Below are 16,247 nucleotides of genomic sequence, written 5' to 3' on the forward strand. Positions count from 1 at the left end.
GATCTTACTAGGCAAATTTCCAGACAGGTGACCTGAGGCAAGTTGGAGCTAAACTCTGCCCTCCAGGACCGAGTTTGGAAAACCCTGGTTTTCATATACATATAAAATAGCTACCAAACTTAATGTTGGTAACTGCAGTTTGACTAAAAGTAATGACTAAAAGTTGACAAAAATGCAATGACTTTTCGTCGACTAAAACTATGAAAGACAAAAATGTCTAAAATGTGACTAAGTCTAATAAGCTAGACTAATTCATCTGAAGATGAAGACTAAAACTAATCAAAATGGCTGTCAAAATTAAATCTGCTATGTGGTTTGAAATAAAAATTTAGGTCAATACTTGATATTATCTAGGAATATGAATTAATTGGATTGTGAAAAATTATCTCTAAACGAAAGGTGGCTGGAAGGGTGGTGACGAAAAATGTAATTTTACATTTACAAATACAATTTACATTTCGAAGAAAGATTGCAAAGACAAATACACATTTTTTAAGAATAACGTGCACCCATTAATTGTTCATAATAAAACAAGGACCAAAGGACCATACACACATTTCAGTGCAGATTGCTTTTTACTACTATACAATGGGCTGAACAACAAATTTGCAAAAAGTTGTAGAAAGTGCTGTTTCTCTTTTCAAATGCAAAGAGGTTTTACATTGTAGTCTGAAAGCAATAGCAGCAAAAATGGTCAGAAAAAAGGTAAATGAATAAATGTAAATCTTGGTGAAAAATAGTCTTAAACACATAAATAATGTTTTTGGTGCAAGAAACCTTGGATAAGATTCTAAGTTGACAGTTACCAAGGAGCAAACAAACCACAGAGCAGAAATGTCCAATACTAGTTACCAACACACTAATCAGCAGTATAAGTATCCCAAATGATAATATTAGAATGCTGACTACAGCATGGAAGGTCTTTGTGCAACCTGGTGGAGAATAACAATGTAATTCAAGCAAAATGAAAAAATTTGCTTCCCCTCTGAATAAAGGACTTACAAGACCTGAATTCAGGCAGTGCCTCTAATTCCTTTAAAGCCTGAATTGGTCTTCCTGCTGTTGCCGTGGTTATAGATGGCCACAGTGTGATTACACACTGAGAACCGAAAGCTTAAGTGTGCTCATACTGTGCCATGGATGCTGAAGAGGGGTTGCCATGGAGACAGGGAGGCTACATATGTTTCATTAATTTCAATGCATATCACATGATGTGGGCTTTGAAGGTCAGGGCTCAATTATCCATAAATAGCAGGTTCAGTTCTAGCAACAGTGAAACAGATCTAGAATCGTCCAGCCTGGTTGATTGGATCGGCAGCTTTACGTAACCATTCCTTCAATTCACCAGAACATGTGCTACACGTGTGACAGCAAACAGTGCAGTCTAAATCTGAGACCACCAATAAAATGGCTTCTATTTTTTCTCTTTTAAAGTGCCCTATTATGCTGTAGTAATATAGCTGTTTGTGAATGCAAAAGATTTGCAAGGTTTCAAAGATCAAAGTCCTTGACAAATGGAGTTATTGCGTCAGAAAAGAAAGATTCTATTCTGAACTGCCTAAAACGTTTGTAATAAATTTGCATAATGATCGCCTATGGTCTTCTTTTTCCCTCAAACACTGGCCTGTTAGTGTTTGGTTTGTGTAGTCGATATGCGCTGCAAAAGCAAATCCACTTTGCATGCACTTCCAAAGGTTGAGAACCTGTGCTCGAATTGATATGGTAAAACTGATGCCATCGTTACTGTTCTTATCACTGTGTATCAAGTGCTAAGGAAGCCTCCGGAGCTGAAATTCAGATAGCGGTAGACCAATCACAACAGACTGGGCCATCTGACCAATCAGAGTAGAGTAGGCTCTCAGAAAGGAGGATCCTTGATTGAGTTGTGAGAAAAGAAGCGATGCAGCAATGTATATTGTCAGAAAAATAAAGTGTTTTTTGACTTTGGATCCATGTGAATCTATTGTAGGAGATCCCCAAAACTAAATTATGAACCTTTAAAGTAGCATAATAGGGGCACTTTAATACAAAATGTTTAATTACAAATTATATTATTAGCATAACAATAAAAGTTTAATTGGATAACTGAAATTAATATCATAGGGCCAGATTTACTAACAGCTTGTGTCAGCGCAAACCCTCTTTTGTTGTTAAAAAACTACTGTGGGGATTTACTAAAGACACAGTGCAAAATTAGCGCTGAAAAGGCGTGGACTGAGTTGTTTTTTGTGGCTGACCTTATTGCATATGCATTTATAGGAGTTTTCCTTTCAGACACAATATTTATGGGAGGAGAGTGTGTACATTTTTAATGCGATTTACTAATGTTTGTGCTAGTCAATTTACTGGTATTTGCGCCATTATTTAACGCCCAAAAAAGAATGTCTTAACCCATTTTGCGACATGGCTGCAATTGTCGCTGCTAGAAGGAGACACTGCAGAGAACAGAGAGCACGTGGTAGAAGGGAGAAAATATTTTCCACTCATATCAATTTCTTTGGAATGCCAGAGGAAGACGTTATCCGAACATATCGTTTGCCAAGCTATGTTGGCCTATATATGTGTACGTGTTTGTCAGATTACATGTAACAAGTTGCGCCTGTGTCGACCCGCACCTGATGAGCATCAGCTCTGCTTATTTGCGACCCAACGCTTATTTGCACTGCTCTTGTTAGATTGCGTTGGACATTATGTAAATCATTTGACTGCGTCTGTGTTCTTTAATTTGCGCGTCAGCAGATCACGCGCAAAACTTGCCACTCCCATCATGGCATTTGTGGAATTGCGCTCTCATGCTAATTTGCCCCGTTTAGTAAATCTGGCCCATAATCTCTTAATTAGTGTTCAAATGTTCAAAATCCTAAAACTGATCTCAGATTTTATTTTTATTTTTTAAATCCCACTGTGTATACACACATCTGTGGGATAATCCTAACAAAATTATTCAAATTATTCCAAGTATATAGAATTCTATATTGACTATTTGTTTCAATTTACCGACTCATGCTCTCTCTTTGACTATTTTTGTACATACAGTAAGTCTAAACAATCTGTTTATTTTCATTCCTGTACTTTGGGTGCTGTTACTAGAAAAAAAAATGTTTCCTGGAAGGTTTTTTGCCTGCAGGGTAGTATAGGGCATATCTGTGTGTCTTTATGTGAAGTAATGGGCTGAATATTTCATAAAAGAATGTTTAAATCATCAGGAAAAACTGGAAAGATGAAGGAATCTCATGATTGCCACGTACATTCTTGCTTTCTTCGTTTTGCCTTTTTAATCTCTCTCATGCACAAACCATACTCTTATCTTTAAAGGGACTATATATCTCATGCAGACAGATTTTTGACTAAAAATGCGCATTAGAAAAGAAAAGACACTGCCATCTGCAGTGGGTTTATCTGATGTAGATTATAGTGACTTCAGGGAAGAAATAAAATGCGACAAGTATAAAAAATATGACTACTTATGTAACTACCAGCACCAACATCCTCATTTGACCTTCTCATAAGCTAGAAATCATAAACAACCCTTAATTGCCCAGGGCGACAGAAGTGACAGAGGTGACAGAGGTGATTCAGCATCCGGTGAATGAATGCTCCAGGCTAAGCCAATCAGAGTTTGATTAATGAGACTGAAATGATGGGATGGTGTGACATCTGTGTCACAAGTTGCTATGGAAATAGAGAAACGAGCATCTGCTGTGTAAACTCACCAGTGACGCTTCTGTCTTACACTTCTTCATCACACAATTACTGTGAGACGGAGAAATACTAACGGACACTTACATGTGTTTTCATTACAAATACACTCACACGCATTAATCGCATGCAGCAAATTAATTCTGGGTATTTCTCAGCATTCTACCAAACTCTATGACAAGCTTTCATAATCATAGAAATCATTAGAAGTATTACGCTGCCTGCCAGGATGTAAAATGGCAGTTAGTAGGCACTTATATTTTTAGGCGTTACTTATGTTTGATAAATTGTAATATAAAATTACCAAGCAGAAAAGGTAAGTGCTGTGTTCACAGTTGGCAGATTTGGTTCGTTTAAATTGATCTCTGGTGCTTTGTTAGTGTGGTTTATTTGAATAAGTGTATTGAACCAAAAACAGGATGTGATGTCACAAGGTGCAACCCTAAAAAGGACAGAATACTCAAGCATACATGTTTTTTCTCATCATAAAAGACCTGTTGCTTATTACAGTTTGGTAAAGGCGTCAGAAGAACCGCCATCTCCCTGCAGCAGATCTTCGTTTGTGTGCAATGGAGGGTCTCCTGGTGCTTTTTTGACTCCTTTACACATTTTATAATCTTTTCATGAGTTTCAAAAAATCCAACATATGTACGCACACACAACGAGTGCATTTAGCCCAGTACACAGCATTTTTTGGGATTTTAGGTAAGTTCTGTTGAAAAATATACATCATAAAAGTAGTTTTTTTAGATTAGGTTTAGATTAGGTTCGGTCTTAAACATGACAGTGTGAATGCTAAATGAACCAGGAATAAATGTATATTTTATTTTTTGTTCTGAATCTAAAGAACCAAGAGAACCGATTTACAAGTGTGAACACACCCTTAAAGGGTTAGTTCACCCAAAAATGAAAATTATGTCATTAATTAATCACCCTAATGTCGTTCTAAGACCTTCATTCATTTTCGGAAAACAAATTAAGATATTTTTGAAGAAATCTTATGGCTCAGTGAGGCCTCCATTGCCAGCAAGATAATTAACACATTCAGATGCCCAGAAGGGTACTAAAAACATATTTAAAACAGTTCATGTGACTACAGTGGTTCAACCTTAATGTTATAAAGTGACGAGAATACTTTTTGTGCGGCAAAAAAACAAAATAACGACTTTTCAACAATATCTATTGATGGCCGATTTCAAAAGCTTCGAAGCTTTATGAATCTTTTGTTTCAAATCAGTGGCCCAGAGCACAAAAGTCACGTGATTTCAATAAACGAGGCTTCGTTACGTCATAAGTGTTTTGCAATTTCAATAGTTCACTTGACTTTGGCAGTTTGATAAGCGATCCAAACCACTGATTCGAAACAAAAGATTTGTAAAGCTCCGAAGCAGTGTTTTGAAATCGGCCATCACTAGATATTGTTAAAAAGTCGTTATTTTGTTTTTTTGGTATAATATTAAGGTTGAACCACTGTACTCACATGAACTGTTTTAAATATGGGCATCTGAAAGTGTAAATTAACTTGCTGGCAATAGAGGCCTCACTGAGCCATCAGATTTCATCAAAAATATCTTAATTTGTGTTCTGAAGATGAACGAAGGTCTTACGGGTGTAGAACGACATGAGGGTGAGTAATTAATGACATTATTTTCATTTTTGGGTGAACTAACCCTTTAAACAAATCAAGTGTCTGTACCCTGTATGTTTCTAACAAATAAAATCACAAAATCAACATAATTTGATATAATCTGTTGAAAAGGCATTTACTGTGATTCAATGTAGCAAAACTATTTTTAGATTTTTATTTGTGTCCCAAATAATTTTACCTCAACTAAAAAAACTAAAACTAGAACTACAACTTAACATAAACAACTTAACAATGTACAACTATTCAACCCTCTTAAACCTCTTAATAATAATAATAATTGTTATATTATTAATACTATTAGATAAATTAAGCTTAATTCTGGAAAACAGAAAAAATGGGATTTTAAACTGCATTTAGGCATGTCCAAAATTGTGATATCAGAGTTGCAAAAATTATAATAATAAAAAAGCTCATATAATATTTATTGACCTCCTATTGACCTCCTGAAGCTGATGATCAACATTTTCTTAAGGTCATTAAGCAATTATTGTTTTAAAAAAAACTATTTCTTGAAAGAGTCATTAGCAGGAAATCAACTGATCAACATCAATCCAAAGTAGAAAGCCATCACCTCTGGTGAATGCTATTTCTCAAAACCTATTGTTCTTTCAGATTCATGACTTTCAAGAAAACCTTTATGCTGTTAGGGTTTTCCTGTATCTTATTCAATATCTGTCTGTATTCTACAATATGCTTTGAGAATGCTAGCAGGAGAAAGAGAGAGAACGATCATAATGGATTCTATATTGAGCTTGCATCTTAGCCTTGATGTCCTTCAACATGAGATGGGAGCAACGTAATGGCCTCTGTTTCTCTCTCCGGAGCTCTCCATGGTGCTGATACAGAAGTAAAAGTGCATTAAAAATCTGATACATATAGTTCAATACACAAGATACACAGTGCACCTCGGTACAATCTCAAACCAAGATTTAAAACAAGCCCATTCTAACCTTTGGGTACAAACTCAGCCAATTTGTCATTTTTTACTTGTATACTCCTACAGTCAAACGTCTTTTCTCAACAGTATGCCCTTTCAGCATTTTGTTCTACCTTGTGTGAGTGATTTTGCTGTGCAATCCATCTGTATTTTCTGGGTCACTGCAGCCTGCATTGAGTGTGACGGCAAGCAAATTCTCTCAACCAGACACTAAGGGCCATCAGCCCCTTTACTGCTGTGATGCCCTGTAGACCTCGAGAGGGAGAAACTGAGTAACAGGAGGGGGTTACAGGGGGTCATGACCCATCTAGAGGGATTCGTTTAATATGTTTGCAAAACTGCTGCCAGTTTCATCACTGAAGTTGTAGCAACATCTGCCTTAATCATAGATAACAGAAATAATCCCATAAATACATAAGGGATTTTCAAAGCCCTCTTAATGTTCTGTGCATAAAATGGCATTTAACATTGTTTAGTGGGATGCCGCCTGCACATATTTATTCATTTTTTTTTTTATCATTATTAATCATAATTGTTTAACGCTACGATTATACTGCATCTCATCAAGGGGGAAAAATCTTGGGTACTTTATTGCTGTTCTAGGTCACCATCCTCCTTTTCTCTTAGACTGAATAGCTCCACTCAGGGCATTATTGCAGGTCCCTGAAATAGTCTTCTTGTCTTGCACTTGGCCTTGTTTTCTCAAAGATTTTATAATATAGTTTGATAGTGCAGGAAAAGCATTCAAATTTACTGGCAACACACACACACACAAACACAACAAACAGATTAGAAAACTCTCCCTTGAGTCTGAATATTTTCAATGAATTACCCCGAGTCAAAGCAAACATATACCTCTTATTTTTAATTACCATTTAAAATAGTGTTGCACTGGATTGGCATAGACTGTCGACTGTTTTTAAAAGCCAAGATTGGGTGCAATCATACCCATTATGATGATTCTTAATCAATAAAGAGTTCAATACAAAAAGCAAGAAAATACTATCATGCAGACTCCATCATGCAGAGTGGCATCTATTAATGGATGCCATTTTTTTCTGCTCTAGTCTCGTACTTTCAATCAGGATCGATTATCTTCCACCATCTCCTGCACTCCTATTTCCTCACTCCAAAAACACACGCATTCACATGCACAAAGTAGTTCTGCAGCAATGGCACAGGCCATTAGCAACAATCATGGGAGCTTGTTTGTAACTGAACCTGAAGGAACAAATGACTGAGCTTGGAGCCAAAGAGTAGGTGTGGAGAGCTTTGCTTAGAATAGAACTGATGAGAGCAAATGAAAAGTGAAAGCTTGGTAAAGCATGTGGACACCCCCTTATAATTAGCAGCTTTGGCTTTTTTCAACAGCATGGTACATAAAATCAAGCAAACAGCCATGCAATATCCTTAGACCAACATCTTGTGTTCCAGCAACACAACGCACTTCTGCACAAAGCCCAGACCTGAATCCTGAACACCTGAGGGGAATTTGCTAAATTTTATTCAGCAAGACTGCATTGAATTGATTCTAAATTGTCTTTAAATAAATGTTGTACTTTTGAACTTTCTATTCAAAGAATCCTGAAAAAAATACAATGGTGTCCAGAAAAATAGTAAGCAGCACAACTGTTTTCAAAACTGATAATAATAAAAAATGTTTCTTGAGCAGCAAATCAGCATATCAGAATGATTTCTGAAGGATCATGTGACACTGAAGACTGGAATAATGATGCTGAAAATGTAGCTTTATCATCACAGGAATAAAATATATTGAATACGACAAAAGTTATTTTAAATTGTAATAATATTTCACAATATTACACTTTTTACTGTATTCTTGATCAAATAAATGCAGCCTTGTTGAGCATAAGAGACTTCTTTCAAGAACATATACAACTTTTTAACAGTACATTATGTACCAAATAATTCAGTTAACCTGAAATAAATCAAAACTGCATTAAAACCAAAGCGCCACGCACCACACTCTGACCTATCCCAGCTTGTTTACATTACATCCGATGCCATTTCACCATCACTTAAGCATCCTGTAACAGCTACGTCTTTCATAAACACAACTGAGCACAAATAAGCCTCTCTTCTCAATCTCAAACACATTCTAAACACTCTTTCAGATGGTTTGAGGAATTTGTCAATGTACATAAAATCTCATTATGGTCAATGTCATGTTTCGCCGTTTTCTTTTTCTCCATTAGCATATCTCAATTTGCCTATAATCTGCTATAATCCACTGTAACGTTTTCTTACCGATCCTTCTGTCTCTGGTCAGATCTTGTGTGCGGGATTCACAGGCAGGGAATGAACAGCAAATGGTCTTTCAGGAAGAGCCCAGTGCTACAGGACAGTCTGATTGTCTGGCGGTCAGGAAACTTGAGCTCTGGAGGCTGGCATGGGATGGCCGCCAATACCACCAGCAATTACCCAACAAACACTGCTTCCAGAAAGATGATGTCATCATTACAATAGCCAAGCCTCTCATTCGTTCCAGTTTTTATATTACTGAGAAGTCGCAGTAAATCTCAACATACCCTCAGGAACAACTGTCTATCTAGAGCCATGCTGTTTTGTTTTTTAAATCATGATAGCATTTTTAACAGCCACTAATTTTAGAATCCATTAAGATCCAGCTGTAATGATGCTCGGTGCTGCATCACCATGATTCATGGTCAAAACTGTTGACTTACTTAGTCATCGTGAGTCATTCACCTTCTAGTAAAACACAAACAAAAAGGCAATTAAAATGCAAATGCGAGGGGGGAAAGAAGATGGATCTTCCCAGATAACTTTGACCTTAAATTTTAGACAGCAGTGTGACAGCATTTGCATTTTTAACCCCTTTGGTGTTGTACGTTTTGTTTTTTTTTAGATTTTTTTACTTTATTGGAATGGTACAAAACTTGGTAAAGGTTTTGGCACTTGCTATGTGAAAACACAAAAAATCATGGACATGATTAGAAAAGGTTAAATGGTCTTGAAAAAAATAGTCACTCTTGTACTGTTCGCGTTGGAAACTAATGGGAAGCAAATTTCATCTAGTGGAAATGTTTGGTACTGCGCCCAAACAAAATCTTACTGAAAGCTAATTTTTTGAGAGATCAACCTCAAATTTGGAACACAACTTGTTTAGATGTATGGCTTTGATTTTCTCACAGTTTTAGAGTAAAACATGTTTTGTAAAATATATATTTCATATAATTTTTTTTAAAAAAGAGTATTTTTATGCATTTTTTATAATAATACGGTTGTTAAGTCTGACGTCACCTCAAACGTCAAACGCTCTATCTCATACCACAAGAAAACAACAAACGGTGCTAATATACACACACGATGTAGTGTAATACTACCAAAAAATTATAATCATAACCTTTATCTCCATACCAAAATCCCAGACGGCCAGACAGTGATTCATCTTTTATAAATCGTTAAAATATTAATGTCTGTGAAGCTGTGAGCACAGAGACTGTTGTGTAGACTGTAAGTATTTTAAATGTTTAACTTTTTAAAATGTTAAATGTTTAATATGAATAAATAGTGCTCATAAATGGCCGTCAAGATGGCATTCTCAAGTGAAATGAGTCGAGGCTTGGACCCAGAAACGGTGTTGCTTACGTCACGACTTAACAAGCGGATAAACTTTTCATTTTCATTTCACCTTTTTTTTTTTATTCTATTCCATAAATATAATTTAATACCATAAAATCCCCTAAAAAAAAAAAAATAAAAAAATAAATAAAAAACATTATCAAACTAAAATATAGTACATTCATTTCATTGAAATTATAATAAATGAAAAAATTTTGACTGCCACGCTAGCAGCACCAGAGGGTTAACACAAAACAGCATTACATTTATTGGAAAGACAGACAGTCTACAAGTATGTCGCACAGATTCAATGAAAGAATACGAATGAATCAATTTGAATCAGACTTCAGTACCCAGGACTTAAACAAGCCCAGCAGGACTATAAGAGCAGATTTTGTTTCCTTTATCTCCCTCTAATCATTCCCAGCCTCTCCAGGATGAGTCCTACTTCCATTCATCACTTTGACAGATAGAGCTTGTTCCCCTCTTCATCGCCGCTGACGGACATAATTAAATTCGGAGGAGGGGAAGAGGTCTGCGACTCCAAATTGAAAATGTAAAATTGTAAAACACGGAAATTCCATTTTCCAAGTTAATATGGAGACTTTGAAAAATACTGGAAATAGGCTTTGATATAGTTAAGAATAGCATATCTCATAAAAGGTAATAATAAAAATGCAGAGAAATGGAATCACTGCTTAGATTCCTTAATCCAGGTCTGCAGAGTGCAGACCCTCTTGGTAACCATAGGAACCATGTGAGGAGGCAACAAACACACAGCTGAGTCCTAATATAGAAGGAAGGGAATACCATTCACCATTGGCAACAACCCACATGATGGCTCATTTTCACACCATAGGGAGGCTTTAAAGAAATAGTTCACCCAAAATTTGCATCATTTACTTTACCTCATGTTGTTCCAAACCCATATGCTGTTGTTTTTTAATCCAGTGAAACGCAAAGGTATAGCTTTGTGTGGAGAACGAATATGGTGCCTTTAGATGGATGTCAATGACATCAAATGTCTCGGGACCGAACAACATTGATGTCCAACCATATACCATGCCTCTACAGACAGCAATTGATTTGACAGCAAAATGGAGGGCAAGATTTTCAGAAAAAAATAATAATAATTTAGGTTTGGTCCTCACAAAACTATTGAATGGTTTCAGGAGACTTGGATTATAGTGCACCACTTCTATGATGTTTTTTCGTCCTTTCTGGAGCCTGACAGACTTTGAATTGTTGTTTCAACATCTTTTTCTGAAAATTCTTCATAAATAAATAAAATAAATAAAGGTTTGGAACAACATCAGGGTTTGTAGTGGAGCTTCAATGAGTGCCAGCCGAGATTTTATTTAGAGATATTATTATTTTATTTCATTTAAAAAAATAAACAGTGTGAATACAAGTAATGTGCATAACTGTTAAAGCGGGATCATTTGGCATTTACCATCATCTGTACTGTATATTTTTCCATTACAATTAAGCAATAACTTAATCTTAACCTATTTAAAACACACCCTAAATTAGGGGTTCCCAATTCCAGTCCTCGCGCCTACCCGCTCTACACATTTTGTATGTCTCTCCATTATCTGGCATGCTCAGTTGAGGGGTGGGTTCCATTCGACCATATGTGTGCTACGAAGTGGACTTAAAAGGATATATCGGAGACTGTCCTCCTAAAAAAAAACAACCCTATAAGTCATTTTTTTATTTTTTAACTACACCTACCCCAACCCTAAACATACCCTTAGTGATTTATAGTGCATATACACTTTATGAGCACATGCGTTCCCTGGGATCGAACCCACGATTGCATATTGTTGCATATTGCAATGCTCTACCAACTGAGCTACGTGAAACCTGAAATATGACACAGATAAAAGGGTACAATACATTAAAATGAAAGTGTCCTGTTGTCGATAGGGGTGCAACTTTAGCAAACGCTCCTATGGGTCGTATTTCAGGGAAGTGACCTATATGGCTGTATTGGTTGGAGGACATGTTGATATATCGCCATCTGAAGGGAGATTCCAATCCGAAGCAGGTGTGTTTGTATGCGGGTGTAAAATTAATGAGACGCGACAGTTACAAGTCAAATATCATGCTAACAGGTTAAATAAGATAAAAGGACATGTTACGTTTATTACGTAATGTTTATTTTCAAAATACGTTTATTTTCATATTAAACATCGCAACGTACATTTATCGTTCAGTTTAGGGCTTTTGAATTGGACAGATTAGATTAAGTGAAATTTATAATTAATTAATATTTAAATGGATGTATAATACACATGTATATTAAATGAAAGTATGGTAATTTATATTTATGTACAGAAGTATCTATATTATTGCATCAAACCATAAACTCCTCTAATATGTGCAAGTTGAGTTTCGTGTTTGACACTTCAGGATGTTGCGAATAAACAAATTTTGTCAAATGAAGAGAACTTTAACAGATAACCTGTGCTCAGGGAGTAGGGAGCAGTGAACACTTTGTAGGGACCCTGTCAATCTGGACGCACACGAGTTCATGGAGCTCTCTTCTAACGAGCTGATGATCTGAAACAGCTGTGTTAGATAAGAGAGACATACAAACTGTGCAGAGTATGGTGGCGTGAGGACTGGAATTGGGAAACCCTGCCCCTAAATAAATGTCATGAACAATTTCAGGCTATTTTTTTCCTTTTTGCAGCTATATGATGTGGCTTTACGCAAGGGCTCTCTAATCTGATGCAACCAAAGTGTGTAAATAATAACAGAATTTGGGTGAATTATAATTCTCGGAGTGTTTGGCATGGCAATGGATATGACAATGTTGATACAGTATGTTGCTGCTGCTGTTGGTTATTGCTGCTGTGAGCAAGTAAGACATGCTGCTGCTGTACAAAATAGCATACATTAATAACCTGTAGCAGATCTATACATGTGGAGCTGGGGAAGGTGGAGGGTTTCTGAAAGTGTGCTGCAACTGCTACAGAAAATACTGACCAGTATTTGAAGGTTGAGCAGCGAGCTCATTGGCTACTGATACAGCAGGAGCCAATCAGCTGTGCCCTAGAGAATGATGTAATCGCTAGCTGTGCCATCTAGAGTTTCATGACAGAACTTTTTAAATGTCTCAAGAAATCAGCAAAACATGATACATAAACATATGCATATGTGGAAGATGCTTCATGCACATATTTAATTGTTTTTAAGTGTAATTTTAAATACGATTCTATATCTGTGTGTATTTGTCTAAAACAACCCGTTAATTCCATTAATTGACCTTGTCATGACACAAAGGTTATTCTCTTCCTCATTAGCAGTCATTATATTCTTAATTAGCTCCTCACTTACTACACACACACAAACACCTCCCTTGAGGCTGATAGTGTCCTGCTTGTCCAATCAGAATTGGCTACCTGTGCATCAATCTCCCAGTCTTACACCTCCACCTCTCACCTCTGGCATGTGAATCAGTGGACGTGTGGAGAGGCAAATTGAGTCATTTTGTTTGCCTTCACCTATATGGCTTATGCTCTGAAATAAGAATACAATCTGATATCGATCATTAAAAAACAATAAAACGGTCAAATTACGAGTTTTCCGTGTACAACTGCAACGAGCATTCATTCAAAACGCTTCTTTTAGAAGATCTCATTCTAGCAGCCCTTCAGATGCTGCTGAGCATTTTGCGCATCTCCACAGAAACTGGTTTTACTGAATGCAATATGATACTACGTGCATAAATAATACAAAATATAGATACATTCATAAATAAAAAGCCTACCTGAGTCAAAATGAGAGCTCAGCGCGAAACTTGGGTTGAAAAACGACGCAGACATGACCAGCAGTGTTACAGTGCCTGACATGCTGAAGATAACGTGAAGTCCAACAACGATGTCTATGATGTTAAAATAAAGAGTTTATTTTCTGTTCAAACGTGTCATTCCCTCGCTCCTCCATGTTATAGAGCTAGAATAGGGGAATAGCCGGACAAATCCACTGGTTATGCAGTCCATTATGGATGTGTCTCACCGCAAGCCATTGCTGTGTTCATTTGAATCTTCTCTGGTCATTCTCGAGGAGAGGGTCTCTGCGGTTGGTTCTTCTGCTTCTCTGCACCAAACGACGCGCGCGCGCGACCTATGGAGCATACCTTTATGTCTCCGACTGAAGAAGAAAAACCGAGACAAATTTTGTCATTCGTTTCCTTGGAATGATCTAAACCCAGTGGAATTGTCTGTTAATAAGCCTGATTGGAGCTGTTCAGTGCTGAACGACACAGCGCCATCTTGCTCGTTGCGATTCCACCACAGAATCTCAGGCTGACTGATTCTGCTGGAATCCGCTGAGGGGAGGAGATTGCGCCACAAGCGCAGCTGTGACTGACGCTAATATTTAACGAAATTATTCTTTTCTTTGGTACATTGCAATTCGCGGAACTGTATTATGATTCACAACTTTTGAGTACTGGGGAAACAGCTGGATTCTTGTATAATTGCTTATTATAAAACGGATATTTTCGACTTTGAGCTCTGATTGGATGAACTACGTTTGAAGATGACGTACAACAACCAATAAACGCAGATCGTTACTTTAATTGAACGGTAACTATTACGCCAAGTTTTTACGTTGACAGGTAAACGCAAACTGTAGTAAGTTAAATAATAAACAACAACTTGGAGGAAGAATTGCTTATTCTGATTACTATTGAATGTTTGTGATTTTCTCTAGTAGGCCTACTGTTGCATTTTTGGGCAACTCATAATTCAAAACGACTACTTAAGTGAACCATAGGCTACTAAGATTTTGATTTTATTAAACTATTTCCAAAACTTAAACCAATACGATATAAAATGAAAACAATTAATTTTGCGATGTTCACGGTTTTAAAAAATAATATTGATTTGGTTGGGGGTACAAAAGATGAAACTAGTAATGGGAACCATTGATCTAGAAAAGATATCTGTTCAAATCAGCACCAAATCAGCATATTAAAATTATTTCTATGGAAGCTTGTTTCCATTAATAAAATAATAAATAAAAAAAGGTAATTGCGACTTTTTATCTCACAATTCTGACTTTATTTTTCTCGCAATTGCGAGTTTGCATCTTACAATTCTGACTTTATTTCTCAGAATTGCAAGATTTAAACTCGCAGTTGCGAGTTATAAAGTCAGAATTGTGTTATAAAGTCAGAAAAAAAGGCAGAATTGCGTGACTATAAAGTCGGAATTGCAAGTTATAAAGTCAGAATTGCATGATATAAACTTGCAATTCCTACTTTTTTTCAGTTCAAGAGGCTCGTGAACCGATCATCTCTTCCTACTAGTTCATTTATAGCATCAAATAAACATGAATGAACATCATAAGGAATGTTGTTTCAACCACAGAAAGATGTCAGTACACACCATTTTTCAGGTTCAAGTCCACCGACGTTAATCTACTAACTCCCCTGACTGCTTTGTCGGACAAAATGGCGGATTCAGCGTTATGATTGGTTAGATCGCCTGTCAATCAAACCCCCGGCGAAGGGTCAATTGTGAGTTTCTCGCAATTCAGAGAAAAACAGTCAGAATTGCATGATATAAAGTCAGAATTGTGAGATATAAACTTGCAATTCCTACTTTTTTGTCAGAATTGTTTATATCTCGCAATTCTGACTTTATAACTCACAATTCTAACTTTATATCTCGCAATTCTGAGGGAAAAAAGTCAGATATATAGTCGAGATATAACTCGCAATTTCCTTTTTAATTTTTTATTTCATGGCGGAAACAAGCTTGAATAGATTTCTAATGGAACATGTGGCACTGAAAATTGAAAATTCAACTTTGCTATGACAAGAATAAATTACATTTGAAAATATGTTAAAATAGAAAACAGTAATATATATATATATAGACACTCTATATAAAAATAGAAAAATAGGTTTTACAGATGTACCCACAACAGGGATCTATGACAGAACAAAGGCACAGGGTCTTACACTAAGTATAGCACAAGATAAAAGATATTTTCTCATCAAAGTCAGTATACTTGAGAAGTCCAGCAGCATTTGCCTTCAAAGAGCATGTCCTGTTCCCAAATCTGAAGACTAATGAACACATATGCCCTTACACTGTGTTTCGTTGTCCTAACAGGAAGCTGGTTCAGAGGCTCGAGTCATAATGTCAAGCATTCTGTTTGTCTGAGAAAACATGTCACTCTGTCAGGGTTGCCGTGGAAACACTGTGGATAGTGAGCGTGTTCATATAGTGCTGATATGAATGTTAAAAGCACCTTTCTTTTTTTCTCTTACTCAAACGCACTGCTGAATTCTGCCTCTGTTCAGCAGGTGTAAAACAGAAAATCTTATATTTGTTGGCT

At 36.5% G+C, this 16,247-nt stretch overlaps 1 protein-coding gene across 2 annotated transcripts in view; it reads right to left on the reverse strand.

Annotated features, from left to right (window-relative positions):
• The window catches only part of aatkb (apoptosis-associated tyrosine kinase b), a 54,900-nt gene extending 40,692 nt beyond the window's left edge, over positions 1-14,208 (reverse strand). The window contains exon 1 of one of the 2 annotated variants that reach the window (XM_051915595.1): positions 13,666-14,208. In XM_051915595.1, coding sequence (XP_051771555.1) covers positions 13,666-13,747 — 82 coding nt within the window. In that variant the 5' untranslated portion in view covers positions 13,748-14,208. Of the gene's footprint in view, positions 1-8,552; positions 8,705-13,665 lie in introns of those variants that run through there. The other variant, XM_051915596.1, reaches the window with a different exon arrangement.
• Between the last annotated feature and the right edge of the window lie 2,039 nt (positions 14,209-16,247).

Source organism: Ctenopharyngodon idella, chromosome 12 (assembly GCF_019924925.1).
Source record: "Ctenopharyngodon idella isolate HZGC_01 chromosome 12, HZGC01, whole genome shotgun sequence".
Taxonomy (NCBI): Eukaryota; Metazoa; Chordata; class Actinopteri; order Cypriniformes; family Xenocyprididae; genus Ctenopharyngodon; species Ctenopharyngodon idella.